The following is an 18,147-nucleotide window of genomic DNA, read 5'->3' on the forward strand; positions in this document are numbered from 1 at the left end:
ACTTGAATTACTCTCCAACTTCAAACTAAGTCTTTTTAATTCGAGAGTCAACAAATTAGTGTTAAAAGACGTAAACATCTGAAAATCTGGTTTCACCTGAGTTGCGGTCTCGTTGGTTGCCGACGATCGGGCGTAACTTGTACATTTCATGGACGGATATGAGCAAATTATTAGCCTCAAAATATCATAGTGAATTCATAAAATGCAAAATTCTAATCGATGGATGAATGGATCGATTGATCATAAACAATCCCATAGAAGCCAAAATTCTCATCGATAGATTACAGTAATTCAATAGGAGTTCAAGTTCTCATCGATGCGTTATAGTGATGTCATTGAAACGCTTTCTATCGCCCGAAAAATTAAACGCATTAAACTTTTACAATGTACAGCGAAATTACAATGTATTCAATCAATATTAGTCTCAAATTTTCAATGTGACTGCGGCGCAGAAGTATAATGACTGGTTTTTCAATAACAGATTTCGGGATCGGTTCCTAGAAGTGTAAAAACAGCAAATGCAGAAATAGGACGTACACAATATTTTAACGTACGAATGGCGATGAGAAACTAAAGTTTGTTCAAAGCTTCAAAATTTTTTTATTGTTTTCTTTATGATCTAGCAAAAATCGGAAATTTACCATGGACGATTTTTTTATTATCAGAATAAAATTGGTAATGAACCATCAACGATTCAGCAATTGAATTAGGAAATTCCTCTGATCCAGGAATAAAATTGAGCGGGGACCCAATCCGGGTAGCCGAAAATTGATCTCTTGATCGTATATATATCATTATTATTTATTTTCCAACGCAAAACTTAGTCAGAGCATCAAGTAATGGTATCTAAAAAAGTTTTGCGTAGATTTTTCTGGACAGCATGCAACAAAGAAAATTAGTTGTTGTAAATACGACGATCAAACAATTAAAACGGAACAGTTGTTGGTTGCACCATCGAGAGTTTTTAAATGAAAATTTCTTCTTTTCTACCCAATGCTTTTATAAATTGCTTCAAACGCATGAGAGGTGGATAAGAAGTCGCAATTCTGTGGGATTTTATCTTAAATTAAAAAGTTTTAATGCAAAAAAGTTATTGGCGTCTACAAAAAAAAAGAAAACATTACAAAAATTTAAGGTGCTTCTGGTTATGATTTTTTTGCGATTTGGTTTTTACCATTTAGTTTTTTTGGCGGAGAAAAAGCAGATCAAATCTTGAACACCTCTTATCTTTAAAATGCTTGATTTCAAAATCAAAAATTTAATGAGCATCAAGTGTCAGACATTCGTATAAATTTAATCAGCAATTTGGTCCTAAACTTGTCAAGCTTGTACACCTGTAGTGTTTATGACTACAGTTGTCAATATGAGTGTGCTAACATTTTCTGTGTCGAGAATTACTTTTTGCTGCGGCATTTTATTGACGTTAATATAACTGACATACGATTTGTGATTTGCCAAATGATTTGCCAAGGAATTTCCATTCCTCAATTCGCTGACTTTCGAGGTTGCATTTTTTCTTTTTTTCATGTTACTTGCTGGAAAAAAAGCAGTCCACCTCAAATGATAGAAATTCAATTTTCTACACTGCTAGAAAATCTTGTTTTTGTCGAGTTAATTCCTGAAACAATCAGCAAAAATAGTAATTCATTTCATCAAACTTAACGTAAATTTCATTAACATTGCGTAACAATTACGTAACATTGATTTTTTTTAACTTTAAACTTTATTTCTGTAACCCAGATCATACCTGAGTCCATTCAGGATTTATTTCAGCAGGTGGAATAAAATACAAAGTAGATATTTGTTGACAAGTGTTCAGCACTTAAGCACTTTGTCAGAAAAAATCGATTTTGTATTGCTATCTTCAAATGATGCCTTATAGCATCTTACGATTTCAAATAGTTCCAACTGTAAGTGGGAACGTTGAAGTTGTATCCCCCTAAGGTGGAAAGGGTCAAAACAGAATAAATTCCTCTGTTTTAAAATACGCAAATTTGTTTCTACCATTGTTTTTGAAAAAATCTGTAATCAGAATCTTCGAAAAATTTGAAAAACAAAAATAAACTATTTTAATAAAAGAAATTTTACGAATACTCATTAAAAGTTGTAATAAAAGTTTGCAAAGATTTTGTTTTGCTCCCCAAGTCTAAACTATGGAAACAAATGCAGTTCTTTAGAAATTTTCACCCCTTTTCTTTAAAAAGTATTCGTTAAACTTCGTAAAATGTATAAAAATGGATCTTCAAACCTCGATTAGAATCGACCAACAGATTGATGATCGACTGATTTCTGCCATCAACATTGAAGCAAACTGTCAAGTTTCGAAGTGTCACTATCAAGTGAGGATCTCCATCTGCACCTTCGAACGCCTCCTTCTCCGAACCCTTTTTGTTCTTCTTCACTACATCCGGGAGGTCTGGTATTATTTCACTCTTTTTGTTTTTGTTCTCCAAAGCTGAAACAACTTTTTAGAACTGTTGTTCCAGTACAATAGCGGCCCGTGTTACGCCGCAAAACGGTCAATTTGGAGTTTTTGTGGACAACTGTGAAAAAAGCTGCTTCTGAGCTGTTGAGAATCCTTATTAATTTCGAAACCAGAATTTGAACTTTAAGAACCACCCTAACAAAAAGCGTCGATATTTAATTTTTTTTCAAATATTGAGAAGAAAATCATAAACAGCATTTTTAGTGCTATAAATACGCAGCAAAGTCTGTAAACGTTTTGATGATTTCAAGGATAAACTTTTGTTTTCACGAGCAATCACCACAATTCCAAAAAAAATAAAGTAATAATTGCACTCCTTACAGCAGTACAATTACTAATTCAGCTTTGAACCATAATTGTTACTGTTAGCCACAAAACCTCAAATTATTGAGTTATCTTCCATGTTGCTTTGGCCCTCCCGAATGTATTTCAGGTTTAGAAAGTTTTTTCTAAACTGATTTAGTACAGTTTTGGTTTATCCAATTTTGGGTGGTCAGTCGATTGCAGAGAGATACAAATGTCCCCGAAGAAACTTTTTGTTTCTAGACGGAAAGAAAAACGAAATTGATCAGTGTCTGTCTATCTCTTCCGGTCTTCTTTTCTTGGCATAAGTCCCGCAAGAGAAGATAGTCTAATGAACATTAATATGGAGTAAGTTATGAAACTGTTGAAATCGCAGCAAGAGTTAATTACAAACATTATTGTACTGCTATTATTGCCTTCTCGAAATAATTCATCCACTCGGCTGCGCTTTGATGACTTCTCGTTGGCTATAAAACCGTCGGGTAATATCTTTTAATTACTTGAAACGGAGACCGTTGTTAGTTTTATTTCCATTTTTTGTGAAAGTTAAATCAATGGGTCCTTTGACACATTCCAGAAATTCATTCCGTTTTATTCTCAAAACTACAAGGGCAAAGGGTTCGCTCCCCGTACAGAACTTTATTTTGCACTTGGCCCAAGTCTGACCATTGTACAATCAGACTGAACGCAAGTCTGGCAAGTCAAAAAAGTGACATAAATTAGTCCATGATTCAGTAATAATGAGAAATTGCATTTATACTGGCGCAGGTACGGGTCTGTTCAAATGCAAAAACAATTAGACTTAAGTTTATTTACTCGTTTGATTTCAAGAAGATTTAGACGGTTTTGTAATTAATTAATTATCTTCAATAAAAACAAAAGTCAAAAAAGCTTACGTCAAAAACAACACCTCAACAAAAATTTATTAGCCATCCGAATTTTCTATAACGGCTTTTTAATCGATTAGCAAGCTTCAAAAATTGATTCTGAGAATGACTGTTCATCATTTTAAAGCTGAGTTCGGTACAGTGTAGATCTTATTAATTAGCAACAGGAAAGATATTTACTTAAGAATTTGAGTTCTCAAAAACATCTGACAAAGTAAATGATACTGTAAAAACAGTTTTCTAAACAGTTTTTTGAAATGATCAATATAATATTTTTCTGAACTCATTGCAATTTCAAGACTCAACTCGTTGTAATTTCACATTTTTGGAGAACAGTCACCTGAAAGAAATGAATATTCCAGAACATTTTAGTCTCTCTCTCTCTATGAATTTTTATGTAATGTCGTTGGTCAAGCACTTTCAGGTCTTGTGATTTGTCGGACTTGATACTAATTGACGTTCACACCTAGCAAAGCTCACGTCCGGTACTTTGAATTAAAACAAGATAATAACAACCCAATCGAAAAATATTCAAAATTGAAGAAAAGGAGATATTAATCCCATTTCTCTTTTCAGCAATTTTTCAACCCGATGTTTTATTTTTTAAAAAAGCCTTCATAATTCAATTAAAACAAAATGTTCACTCAATTGAAAGTTTCGTGCCTCAATTCCTATTGGGCGAGTTCCCCAAACACCTGAGAAATTTTATCGTGTAAAATCTTACAAATTTCTCGCAAAATTGTCTTATAAGTACTACGTTGCCTGACTAAGACTTTGTAAGGCAAATTAACAGGTCTTGCACGATAATTGTTTTTATCAAATCTGATCAGATCTTGTAAAATAAAAGTTTACTTTTGTCAGATCTTACACGTTGAAAATTCTGCCTCATCAGATATTACACGATAAAAATTCTGCCTGACATAAAATTATCTTGTAAGGTCTTGTAAGATCCTTATAATATATTGAAAGATAAACATTTGGAAAGCTATGACGCATCTTTTTGATAACAATTTTATCAGATCTTATACGATAAAAACTTCTTCAAGCATGGAATGTTCTTCAAAACTGAAGACAATTCAGAGTTGTTTTCAAGCAGTAGCCAATCTACATCATGCACTACTTAAGTGTCTGAGCAACAAAGAGAAAACTATCTTATATTGTCTTTTGTGATTTATAAGATATTGTGAAAAAGGTTATTCGAATATCAAGGGTTTTTTCTGAAGCTGCGATTATCAAATTTGGCGGATATTTTTTTCCAAGGACCAAAATTATCTTGCACTGCTAAGTTGAGACTCAGAACAAAACTGCCGTCAAAATAGAATCAACAAACATTTTTTTGTTTCTCAATTGGTTAGTTGACCGATTATTTTTACCTTAATAGGAACTTGCCGCATTATTGAACTCATTATAACATGTCTTCGTCCCTACCTATACCTTTATCGTTTAAGATCTGATAAGATACTCATCATATCTTAGAGGATAAAAATTATGACCTACTCGAACTTTTATCCTGTAAGATTTGATAAGATACTTATCAGATCTTATAAGATAACAATTCAGCAAAATTCAATTATTATCTTATAAGATCTGATAGGTATCATCAGATCTTACACGGTTAAAATTCACATAGGGGAGAATTTTTATCGTTCAAAGACCAGATGAGATCTTACACGATAAAAAATATTTGATCAGCATCTTATCAGATCTTACACGATAAAGATGTCGAAGATGATTCCAGAGTCGCTGGGGTTCTCTTGTTTTGTGTCTCATCTTATAGCGTGAGTTTTGAAAAAAACATGAGAAACAGAAAAAACGTGTGAAAAATTTTGTTTCAAGAAGATAGTCCATGTTAAACTAATTCTAAGTTTTCGATTCTTCAAAATTTGAAGATTGTTTAGCATTTGACGCATTGTAACTTTATGTGAAAATACACATAATTGATTTCCCTTTTTTGAGTTAATGTTAGAATTATGGCATTCTGATGTGATTGATATAATTTATAATTTGCTGCGGAAAAAAATAATTAAATTTTGTTAACTTTGGCCTCTTTTATCGCAGTATTTCCGTGTTAGCAATTTTCACGCCTGGCAACTCGACCTGGCTAATCACCAGAATAACTCTCTCGAGGTCTAAAACAGCTGTCATTTGCAGCTCAAAATTTTTCACTGACCAGTGAAAACATTATTTTTTGCACTGGAATTGTTTTCTATTTCCATGAGGGGAGATGCAAAACTGCTTGAGGGAATACCGGGATTGATAAAATTCAATTGCAAAACAATACATTTAAGACCGAAGTGTAAACTCTCAAAATTTTTATATATGTAAAAGTTGTGGTTTTTAGCGTCCAATGTGACGAAACAAATTTGAATATTAAAATCACTGCAATTATGTACATTCACCGCTAAATAGATGCGACCCGGTAACGAAACAAATGAATCTACAATTTTCCATCACTGGAACACCGAATAATTAACCCCCCCCCCCCCCATCTTAGTGGTCAGTCAAATAACGTACAACCCCCCCCCCCCCTTCTCTACTCAATCATGGTAATAATCGCATATTGCGGGCTAAAATTGTGTGTTTGTGCCGGGTGTGTGTGTGTGTGTGTGTGTGTGTGTGTGTGTGTGTGTATGTGTGTGTGTGTGTGTGTTTTGGGGGGTATAATGTGAAAGACCCCTGACCTTGATAGAAGTTGGCCTTGGCGAGATTCACCGACTCATCAATTGCACTTTTTGCATCAGCTGCTAAATCAGCTGTCATCACGTGGGTTTTGAACCCGTACTTCGCACTGATCCTCTGAGCCCAAGTCCACAGATAAATTCGTTCAGCTGGATCTTCGTGTTTAGACGAAGCCCTCGCCAGTATTTCTTCCACTCTTTTCAGGGCGTAAATCCTACACACATTTTTTCCGAATTAAAACTTAGAAACTGATGTGATTACAAATTTTAAAAAAATAACATCAAATTATTTCATAATTTTTTTTTTAAGAATATGGTCTTTTTTGCATCTCGTGGTTGCTTCTCGTGACAGGTTTGCAACATTTATTTTTTAAATTTGTATTACTGCAGTTTTGTTCAAAAATCTTTATATTTGCATATTTGTTTTGGTTGATGGCTTTCAAAGTTTTCCAATGAGTAAGGTAGACGCTTTTTTTAATTAAGAAAATAGAAAAGCGTGAACTTTGTGCCATTTTGTTTGATCCAACAAAAAGCATCTATCCTGTACAGACTTGTTAAGATCCGCAGAGTAGTTTTAAACGGATTCACAGCCGCAGCTAATCATACAGAATCAGTGACGATTCCCTAGCAAAAAAAATACAGTGATCCTACAAAGATATAGGTGCCTATAGGGGGCGAAAGATCAAGGTGGCTATAAGATAAAGATATTATGTCCACGGCATCATATATGAATCTTGTCTGACTTCCGAGAAATGGCAACCCGGGTGTAATTTTTTCATGTACCTCACGTCGCTAAAAATGACTAAAAATGTATGGATCTGTCGTGTTTTGGAACCCTCTGGTCTTCACCTTCAATAGATCTGAACGCAAGAATATGTGGACATAGGCGATTTTGAACACACGAAAGTCTGGACATAGGTCATCTTCAACGCACATGATAATCTTATCATTTTTATAGTCTGAATTTATTTCGTGCGTTCAATGTCAAACTATCGTTGCGTTCAAAGTTGCCTTTGTCCAGACTTTAGTGCGTTCAAAATTGGCTATGTCCAGACTTTCGTGCGTTCAAAATTGGCTATGTCCAGACTTTCGTGCGTTCAAAATTGGCTATGTCCAGACTTTTGTGCGTTCAAAATTGGCTATATCCAGACTTTTGTGCGTTCAAAATTGGCTATATCCAGACTTTTGTGCGTTAATGTCCCTTTCAAGAGAGGATGATTTTGAACGCATGAGGCACACTAGTAATTTTTTCCGGTGGAAGTACGGATTCACTTTACGTTTCATTATTGTTAATATGATAAATTATTTTTCCCTTTCATTGATTATTAACGAGAGTGTCACTCACATTCTATCTGAATGAGTCAATTTAGTAATCTGCAGAGCTAATCACGTTATATTTTTCGGCAAGAATCTTTACCCTGAATTGAGAAATGCTTGATGAAAGAGTAACTGAATTTGAGTTCGGCAAGAGAGTGGAAGGGGTAATTGAACACAATTATTATATTACACCATTTGTATGAACAAACCGATTTTCCGAAAACAATTCGTGAATTATCATTCAATGAACGAATCGCTCAGCGAGCAATGACTTCTATATGACCAATTTGGATTGGTATATTGACTATGTATCACCAAAACCAAAAAATATTTTGTAACTCGTGTGTTATCGAAAACTTCGTCAAATAAGGTTTTCAATTTGTGGTGCGAATTCAAACTTATTTGACGACATATTTTCTGAATTTCGCGGCGTAAACTCGCGTACAATTTCGCTACCGAATTTATTATTTTTTTGGTTCTACTAATTGTGGGATTTCGCTCTGCCAAATTGCTTACTGTATTCGCAGGCCAAACTTGCTTTGCCATTGACGTTGATTTCCACTCAGTTTTCGACAATTGCTTGTGGTAGTCCAAAATTAGTAAAAAGACGAGCAACTGAGATACTTTGGTTAAAACCAAAAGAGAATGATGTTCGATTAAAAATAAAAAATTAACAAGATTGACTTCACGATGACTTTCATATATATATATATATATATATATATATATATATATATATATATATATATATATATATACCTGTACCTGTGATTCTCGAATTTTCATTGTGCAAGATCTAATAAGATGCTGATCAAAAATTTGAATTTTCTTCTTGTGAATATGATAAATTGCAGATAAATGCTGATAATATGAAAATTTTATCGTGTTGTAAGAACTGATAAGATGCTTACTTAGATTTTTAACCGTGTAAGATCTGACAAATTGTCTTATAAGATCTTGTAATGGGATGCATCTTCTTATCAGTTCTTATAAAACAATTTTGTAAGAAATTTGTCAGATCTTACACAATAAAATTTCGAAGTAATCATCTTATCAGATCTTACAACACGAAAAAACTTCCATCTTATCAGATCTTAAACGATAAATTTTCTGCTTATACGAATCTTTATCGAGGAAGATCTGATAATATGTTTTTTGTGATGCTTACTAGGCAATTTATCATTTCTTACAAGAAAAAACTCAGTTTTGTCAGAATTTTTATCGTGTAAGATCTGATAAGATTCTCACTAAGAATATTTATCTTGTAAGATCTCACAAGGTCTTACACGATAAAAATTTTTGATCAGCATCTTATCAGATCTTACACGATGAAAATTCCAGAATCACTGGGGTATATAAATTACGTAGTAGGCATCATAAAAACATTTTATCAGATTTTACTCGATAAGGATTCTTATAAGCAAAAATTTAATCATGTAAGAGCTGATAAGATGGAAGTTGTATCGTGTTGTAAGATCTGAGAAGATGCTTACTTAGAATTTTAATCGTGTAAGCTCTGACAAATTGTCCTATAAGATCTAGTAAGGGGATGCACCTTTTCATCAGTTCTTATAAGACAATTTTGTAAGAAATTTGTCAGATCTTACACGATAAAAATTCCAGAATTACTGGGGTATATATATATATATATATATATATATATGTGTGTGTGTCTCTGCTCTGTGTGTGTGTGTGTGTGTGTGTGTGTGGGTGTGTATGTATGTATATATGTATATAAACAAATATAAACAAATTACAAAGCAGATGATCAAAACTAAAAGCACTTTACGAGCAGACAATGACCTATAAAATCAAGTGATCAAAATCAGGGATATTTTTAAAGGAAAGGTATAATTGGCTTAAAATTTACCAAATACGGGATAGCAACAAATGAGGGTCTACTCGACAAAGCAAATCAATTAGGAAATTAAAATCCAAAATGATAATTTTAGGGAATGGTAGCGACTAGTGGAAAACAACGTGAAAACTTGAAGACTTTTCTTATTTATAGTTTTAAAGGAGCTCTTCATTTTGAGCAAAAATAAGAACAGTTATTAGTCTGTTCAGGGGAGACAATTTTAAAAGTGTCAATAATCATCACGATCAGTATCTACTGTTCAATTGAAGTGTCCAGTTTTTAACTTAGTTTGGCTATTTTCTGTCAGAGCAACAAAGTTTTTTTTTCTGTCAGTAGCATAAGCTAGCAAGGGGGGGGTAAAGGGATGTGCCTGTGTATTAACATTAGGTATAGCCTTCTTTTATCCAATTACCCAAAGATGCACCTAAACAGAGAGCAAGAACAATAGAAAACACCTTTGTTTTCAATAATTTCAAAGTATCGGAAGTTTTTCACAAAAAATTCATGAAAAGTTTGTAAAATTTTTTGAAAATTTTTTTTTACTCCTGATGATGTGAAAGCATGCAAGAAACCACTTTTTGGCAGTTTCATTTGGTAGTTTCTGTTTTTTTCTCGGTAGTTTCAGTTTCAAAGACCTTAAACCGTAAATAAATTTTTCAGAAAAATTTGTTCCAATAACCCATTCAAATTTTTTAACGCACGATTTTAATGAAAAATACTAAAGCACAGAAAACCATCTGTGAAATTTTTTTGGGTTCTTCGTAGTTTCAGATTCTGAAACCTCAAAATGAAATTTTTTCATTTGAAAATGTATGTTATAGTACAACTTGATAGGGTATTTTTCGAAGTGGTATTCAATAATGGTAATTTCAAGTTCAATGATAGAATAAAGTTTTGGTTTTTTTAGCCTCGAACTACAAAATAAGTTCTCCGAGAATGGATGTGCAGTATTAACTGTCTTTAGTTTGTTTATATATATATATATATATATATATATATATATATATATATATATATACAAAGCACCTGATGGTGATTGTTCCCCCTGAGAAATTACACTTTTTGGTTTTCCCAAAATTTGATCTTCTGGAACCTGAAACTTCAAACTATTTTTTTCAAATTGCATTTTACATTACTTCTTCATAGTGTAATTTTCAACGCGGAAGCCAATGGACATAGTTTATAAGTCGTGAAAAGGGGACAAGTTTATATTTTCTGAAAATTTGGTTCCTGAAACCTGAAAACAAAAAAGTTTGTTGAAGCCGTAAAAACCAAAACGACTGTATATGGTTTTTTAACGTAATATACAAAGACGACAAAATAAGTTTTGAAGAAGAATACCAAGTAATTGCTTTTTTCCAAGTTATTCAAAAGAAATTTTTCTCAACTTACCCAACTCTTACCAAAAAACACTAATCTAATAAAAAAATAACCAATTATCCCAAAAAGTACTCAACTACTGCCAAATACACTCAATGCATCTCAAAAAATAACTAATTAAAGCCCAGAATCAACCAATTCTTGCCAGAAATACCCAATTTCAACTCACAAATACACAATCCATACCAAAAAAACACCCAAAAGAAGCCCAAAAATAACCAATTCTGGGCCAAAATAGCCAAATGAACCTCAAAAATACCCAGTTTTAGCCCACAATGACACAACTTTTACCAAAAACTTTGATATTTTGACCAAAAAATATCCAAATATTGCCACAAAATACCCAATTCCTGGCATAAAAACACCCAATTCTTGTCAAAACATACCCAATTGTTGTCAAAAAACCAATTCTTGGCAGAAATTAGCCATTGTTTTGTAAACAAATATACAACTCTTGTCAAAAATACAAAATTCTTCAAAAAAATACCCAATTCATACCAAAAAAAATAATTCTTACAAAAAAAACAATTCCTGCCAAAAATACCCTTTTGCAGACATACGCATTTATTGCCAATTTATTGCCAAAAATACTCAATTCTTGACAGAAAATGCTCAATTCTTGAGAAAAACACTCCTGTATTGCCAAAAATACCCAATTCTTGCCAAAAAGAACTAATTCTAGACCAAAAACGTCCGTTTCTATACAAGAATTAAACAATTCGCATCAGCAAGAAATACCCAATTTTTACCAAACCTACTCCATTTTGTTAATAATACCCAATCCTGCTGAAAGGAACGCAGTTCTAGCGATATCTGCCAATATTCACCACACGAAAACACAATAATTTTGCCACGACATACCCAAATCTACTTTTTTTTAGAATTTTCAAAAAAAACTCAAATTTTGCGCAAAATAACAGCATTAAATCATTTCTTTATCTAAAATATATCAAAAACTGGACAATCTTGCCGTCATCTGCTTTTATCTAAATTCTTTCTGACTATTATTTAGTGACCTTAAAACGTCAAAATTTTAAATCGTCTTTTGTGAAGACGAATCTTCTTAAGTGATAGATACGGGCTTAATGAGCGCAATTTCGTCACGAATTATTCACTATTGTCCAAAGATAGTCATTAAACGTATCAGTTTAATCAAAGTAATTTAACAATTACGTCCTACAATCTTCACAATTACGAACAATCAGTTGTTCTCATCCTTGTAGGAGGAGGAGGGCCACTGACTTCTTTGGAGCAAAATTTAGTCCAGATACGTTGTTTGATAGCAACAATTACGAATACCTAGGTATTTTATGGGGTCGCTGAACTCATGTGAACAAAAAATAATCCATAATACTAACGTTGTGATTATTTTTATTTTATCAAAGCATGCTGAGCTCACGCGCTTCTTTTCCTTCTTTTCAACAGCTTAACGATAGAGAGTTTTTTCATTCTTCTTTTAAGACAAGTTCATTGTCCTCTTATTACAAACCTAAGTTGTCAATTATAAACCTTTCAGTGAACATTCTTCATCTCCAGGACATCTTCCTAGTTCCCATTCCAGGTAAGTCACGTCTGTTATAGAATATGAAAACCAACCAGAAAAAAAACAAGTAAATGGCTATTATAATCAACCTACTCATTCGCAAATAGCATATTAAATATAGCATAATAACTATGTTACTATTAATGTATCAATTCAAAAACATACATGAAATTCAGCTTTCTCTTAGTGTAAAAACAGAATATTACAAAATAACCAGTCAATTATTCATCTCAGAAAATACTAGCTTTAGATCTGAAATTATACAGGAACAATAAACAAATAATCACTCAGAGGAATAACTTCTAAGCCTGCTAGTTTTTGTTACTATATAACTCAGAAGCTCGTCTCAGTTTGAGCGATGGAGGACATATCTTGTCTTCGTCTTCATGACCTCCGGGTTTTTTAGTTCCACGCTCTCAGGGTTATTGACAGCAGGAAGTCTTCTCTTGACAGTCTTTTGTGGACAATACGCCTGTCGCTCAGATTTGAGGGAAGTTTTTTCAGATAATTTTTCATTTGCCTCATTAGAGAAAATATGATCTGCATATTAATGACTACTGTAACTAAGGATGATTCTGGCGGACTTGAGTGAAGTATTTTTAACAGTCGATGCTCCCTGTATTTTTTTCATTGTATCTTGTCCAGTTTCTGTAGAAAAACAGGAAAAGGGGAGTTCTCTGTCAACTTTTTTGTTCTTAAGCTTGAGGCGAAGTGCGTTCTCTTCTTCCACACCTGCAATTTGCAATAATACTCTCTGTCAGTGACCCATTTCCCCACTCGTTACAATCCCGATCAGGTTTCTGCTCCGGCAAATTGTCATACTTGTCAAACACACACAACAGGAATTTAGGTTGCCTCTCCTCCTCACAAACTCTCAGTTGATTTTCATACATTGGTCTATAAGACTACTCATAATCGCAGTAATGAGCCCGGACTGATCTGCTTAGTTCCATGTTGTCTGACACATAGACAGAGTTTTCTGGGAGTTGAGAATGGAGGATCAGTTACCCGCCGAAGCACGTTTTCCTCTTTTTTATGATGGCTACATTATAATTGAAATCGGGGTATAAAAGTGGGTTTTGAGGTTTTCGTTCAATTTCACAGATTTGATATTCATTATTCCAATATTTTTTGTGTGAAGACGGTTGAAATAAACTAACGTTAAAGATATTGCAAAATCTTTCTCTTTGAAAGTTAATATGCAGTTTGCGAATGAGTACGATGATTAAAATAGCCATTTATTTGTTTTTTCCCGTCTGTTCTTTTTTTTATAACGGGATTGAATTACCTGGAATCGGAAATAGGAACATGTCCTGGAGATGAAAAATCTGCACTGAAAGATTTATAGTTGACAACTTAGGTTTGTAACAAAAGGAGAATGAAAATTTCTCAAGAGAAGTATGAAAAAGCCACCTATAGTTGAGTTGTTGAAGAGGCAGAAAAGAAGCATAATGAGTTGGACTTTTGTATGTACAATATAATAAAAATGACAACATTATGACGCAATAGAGACGTAATTGTTACATCATTATTAGTAGGACTTCAATCACGTGAGCTGTGTATGCTCTAATGAAGTAAAAATAATCATATCGTAAGTAATCTGGATTTTTTTTGTTCAAATGAGTTCAGCGGCCCCATACAATACCTAGGTACTCGTAAATGTGGCAATCAAACAACGTAACTGGACTAAAATTTGCTCCAAAAGGTCAGTGGCCCTCCTACAAGGATGAGAACAACTAATTGTTCGTAATTGTGAAGATTGTAGGACGTAATTGTTAAATTACTTTGATTAAACTGATACATTTAATAACTAACTTTGGATAATTCGTGACGAATTTTTGCTCATTAAGCCCGTATCAATCACCTGAGAAGATTTGTCTTCACAAAAGACGATTCAAAGTTTTGACGTTTTAAGGTCACGAAATAATAGTCAGAAAGAATTTAGATAAATTCAGATGATGGCAAGGTCGTCCAATTTTTGATATATTTTAGATAAAGAAATGATATAATGCTGTTATTTGTGTAAAATTTGGGTATTTTTTGAAAATTCTAAAAAAAATGGGTAGATTTGGGTATGTCGTGGCAAGATTTTTGTGTTTTTCGTGTGGTGAATATTCGGCAGTTATCGCTAGAACTGCGTTCTTTTCAGCAGGAATGGGTATTATTAACAAAATGGAGTAGGTTTTGGTAAAAATTGGGTATTTTTTGCTGATGAGAATTGTTTAATTCTTGTATAGAAACGGACGTTTTTGGTCTAGAATTAGGTCTTTTTGGCAAGAATTGGGTATTTGTGGCAATACAGGAGTGTTTTTCTCAAGAATTGGGCATGTTCTGACAAAAATTGGGTATTTTTGGCAATAAATGCGTATTCCTGCAAAATGGTATTTTTGGCAAAAATTGGATATTTTTTGCATGAATTAGGTACTTTGTGTCAAGAATTGTTATTTTTTTGGTAAGAATTTGTTTTTCTGGTAGGCATTGGGTTTTTTTTAAAAAAAATTAAGTATTTTTGACAAGAGTTGTGTAATTTTTGCCAAAAGTGTGTAATTTCTGCCAAAAATTAGGTTTTTTTGGCAAGAGATTATTTTTTGCTCAAAATATCAAAGTTTTGGTAAAAATTGTGTTATTGTGGGCTAAAACTGGGTATTTTTGAGTTGCAATTGGGTATTTTGGGCCAGAATTGGTTATTTTTGGGCTTATATAGGGTATTTTTTGTTGGTATGGTTTGGGTATTTTTGAGTTCAAATTGGGTATTTCTGGCAAAAATTGGTTGATTCTGGGCTTTAGTTAGTTATTTTTTGAGATGCATTGAGTGTTTTTGGCAATAGTTGAGTACTTTTTGCAAGAATTGGTTATTTTTTGTTAGATTTGTGTTTTTTGGTAAGAGTTGGATAAATTGAGAAAACATTTTTCTGGAAAAACTGAAAAAAAGCAATTACTTTGTATTCTTCATCAATTTTTATTTAGTTTGAAGTCTCACAATCTGGAACTGCGAAAAAACAAAACAATTTTGGTGATGGTTTTCTGTGCTTTAGTATTTTTCATTGAAATCGTGCGTTAAAAAAATTTGAATCGATTCCAAGAATAATATTATCTGAAAAATTTGTTTACGGCTTAGGGTTTTTGAAACCGAAACTACCGAGAAAACAAAAACAGAAACTACCAAATGAAACTGCCAAAAAAACCGTTTTCTTGTATGCTTTCACATCATGAGGAGTAAAAAAAATTGAAAAAAAAAATGTAATTTTCAAAAAAGAAATTTCTAGAATTTTTTGTGAAAAACTTCCGATACTTTGAAATTATTGAAAACAAAACTTCATTAATAATCGAAAATTTAAAAAATTATTGATAATTGTAAAAGTTATGCGTAAATGAAGTGTTTCAAAGTAAAAGTTCTGCAGATGGAATTTATTAAGTAGTTAAGATTATCTGAAGTGCATTAGAGCGGAAATACCAACTGGATACAATTCCCTTGGTAATTTGTATTAATACCCCTGGGTAAATATGATAAAATGACAGGTCTATTTTTCTCTCTCCCTTTTTAGGTGCATCTTTGGGTAATTGGATGGAAAAGGGCTATACCTAATGTTAATACACAGGTACATCCTTTTACCTCCCCCCCCCCCCCCCCCCCCCACCTTTGCTTAGCCTATACTACTTCTGTCAGAGTTATTGTGTCTTTCCAAAGATAGCTTAAGTTAGAAGTTTCCTTTATTGCGCCAAAGTAATTGAAGTAAAAAATTTTTAAAGTTTTTTAGTATTTCACAATCCAATCAACGTGTTCATTTCCTTCATACCAAATTCCAACCAACAAATTTCAACCCGGAGCTTATTTTGTCAGTTATAAAAATATTTTTCCCGATAAATGTAGGGAACAATTCTTTGGTTTAACACTTCAAAAACTAACATGGCAGTTGACCTTTCATACATCATTTTAGTCGAAATTCGATCCAAGTTTTCGACTTAATCCCTGACTGAAACTTGGAATTAGAGTTCGTTATCCATTTTGTTCACTCTCATAGGAGGAGCAACTTTTGCGCTATTGTTTATTTGTTTCAAAATTACTTCAACCTCATTTTGGAGTCTAGATATCGTACCATAAAGACACCATTTGACCACAAAACAGCTTATAACTCATTTGATTGGCATTTCACCGATGACATTTTGTAAACAAAACGTTTTGCACTCAGATAGCTGAGGGTTCACTTAGCCGAAAATGCTTAAAGTTCATAGAAGTAATATGATAGGTTGGTTTTTGCAATTACTTCGTGATACTCAATTGTGATTGGTCAATCAGACAAAAACAAATTAAAATCACGCTCCATTAATTATAAAGAAACGTAACAGTAATTATAGTTCATTTGTCCAGCCGTCAGCGACCCGTGGGACACTTAATATGAAACTATCACAACGGTGCTAGGAAAATTGGCCGACAGGGCGTTTAGCCGACAAGGAAAAAATGAGAAATTTAGCCGACAGTTTTATCATAATTGGTATAAAGGTCCATAATTGGTCCATAAATCAGTAGTTCGGTTGTGATAGATTCATATCAAGTCCCACGGGCCGCTGAGGCATGGCCATGGCCCGCGAGGCATGGCCAGATGCGGTAAAATACGGTCCGACCACGGATAGACGTTCGTAACACTAGTTGACGAAAAAACTGCGGTATATTTGTCCCTCTTAAGAAAAAGTGTTTTAAATTGGCCAATCACAGCTTTAGAATAAGTTTTATTGCTCATTTTACTTAAATTGTCGGTTAAAATTCTCAATTTTTGGTTGTCGGCTAAACGCCCTGTCGGCCAATACGGCGGCCACCTATCACAACCGGACAAATTAACGCCAGCAATTGAGTTTCTAATTTGAGTCAATTTCATCAGTCGCTCGAAAGTGTAATTTCTACTATCTGATACACATTTTTGGCTATGTGGAACTTCTGCCATCTGAGATGCCACCAGATAAAACTTATTGTTTCTTATATAATTGAACTGACATAAACTCCAGTCAGCTTTTGCACCTATTTGACCCCTTTTTGACCCCTTTCTAGATGATATTTAAACGGGATCATCACTACTGATTTAAATGAGGTTGTTAAGTAAGTAATAATAGAACTTTTTTCTAATGTGTCAAGTTCGCCCAATAGGCTATGATTTCAACTTAGTTATAATTTCCTGAAAAATTCCCTCTTGGATTTGTTTAGTATTTGCGCTTAAGAGGTGTCGCTTTACGGGAATCTTGCTGCAAATATAAACCATAAGCAGTCGTGAAGAAAGGGTTATCGTTCTGAAAGATGACTTTTGCCCTTGCTCCGAAATTTGTGGGCCTGTGATGATAAATTGAAAATGATCAATTGATAAAGTAGCTATCTAAAAATAGTTATTCCAGTTTAAGTGTTCAATACTTAAGCCTTTTCGATGCGAAAGCGTAGAAATAATCAAGCAGCTTAAACCAAACCGAACTACCTTGAACAACAATCTATACTAAAATTAAACTATATTCCTGGATGTGACCCTAGTCGAGAAAAAAATGTTTAAGAAATGAGCTGAAATCTTCTCAATTTCAACTCAAAATCCTAAGAAAAAACCTAAGAAAAAGTACGGAAAAAATGTGATAATTAATTATGAGACTAATAGTTACCTCTCGATAGGTGATATAAGTTCCTGCTGTTGAATTGTCTCCCTATCAAATTCCTCCGGGTA

At 33.4% G+C, this 18,147-nt stretch overlaps 1 protein-coding gene across 1 annotated transcript in view; it reads right to left on the bottom strand.

The window, feature by feature from the left end:
• LOC142348071 (inter-alpha-trypsin inhibitor heavy chain H3-like) overlaps positions 1 to 18,147 on the bottom strand; it is a 51,661-nt gene that overhangs the window by 5,800 nt on the left and 27,714 nt on the right. The window contains exons 5-7 of the mRNA XM_075399237.1: positions 18,086 to 18,147; positions 6,357 to 6,568; positions 2,249 to 2,455 (exon numbers count right to left, since the gene is read on the bottom strand). Of these exons, the coding sequence (XP_075255352.1) occupies positions 2,249 to 2,455; positions 6,357 to 6,568; positions 18,086 to 18,147 (481 nt within the window). The remainder of the gene's footprint in view (positions 1 to 2,248; positions 2,456 to 6,356; positions 6,569 to 18,085) is intronic.

Source organism: Convolutriloba macropyga, chromosome 10 (genome assembly GCF_964194025.1).
Source record: "Convolutriloba macropyga chromosome 10, txConMacr16.3, whole genome shotgun sequence".
In the NCBI taxonomy this organism is placed as follows: Eukaryota; Metazoa; Xenacoelomorpha; order Acoela; family Convolutidae; genus Convolutriloba; species Convolutriloba macropyga.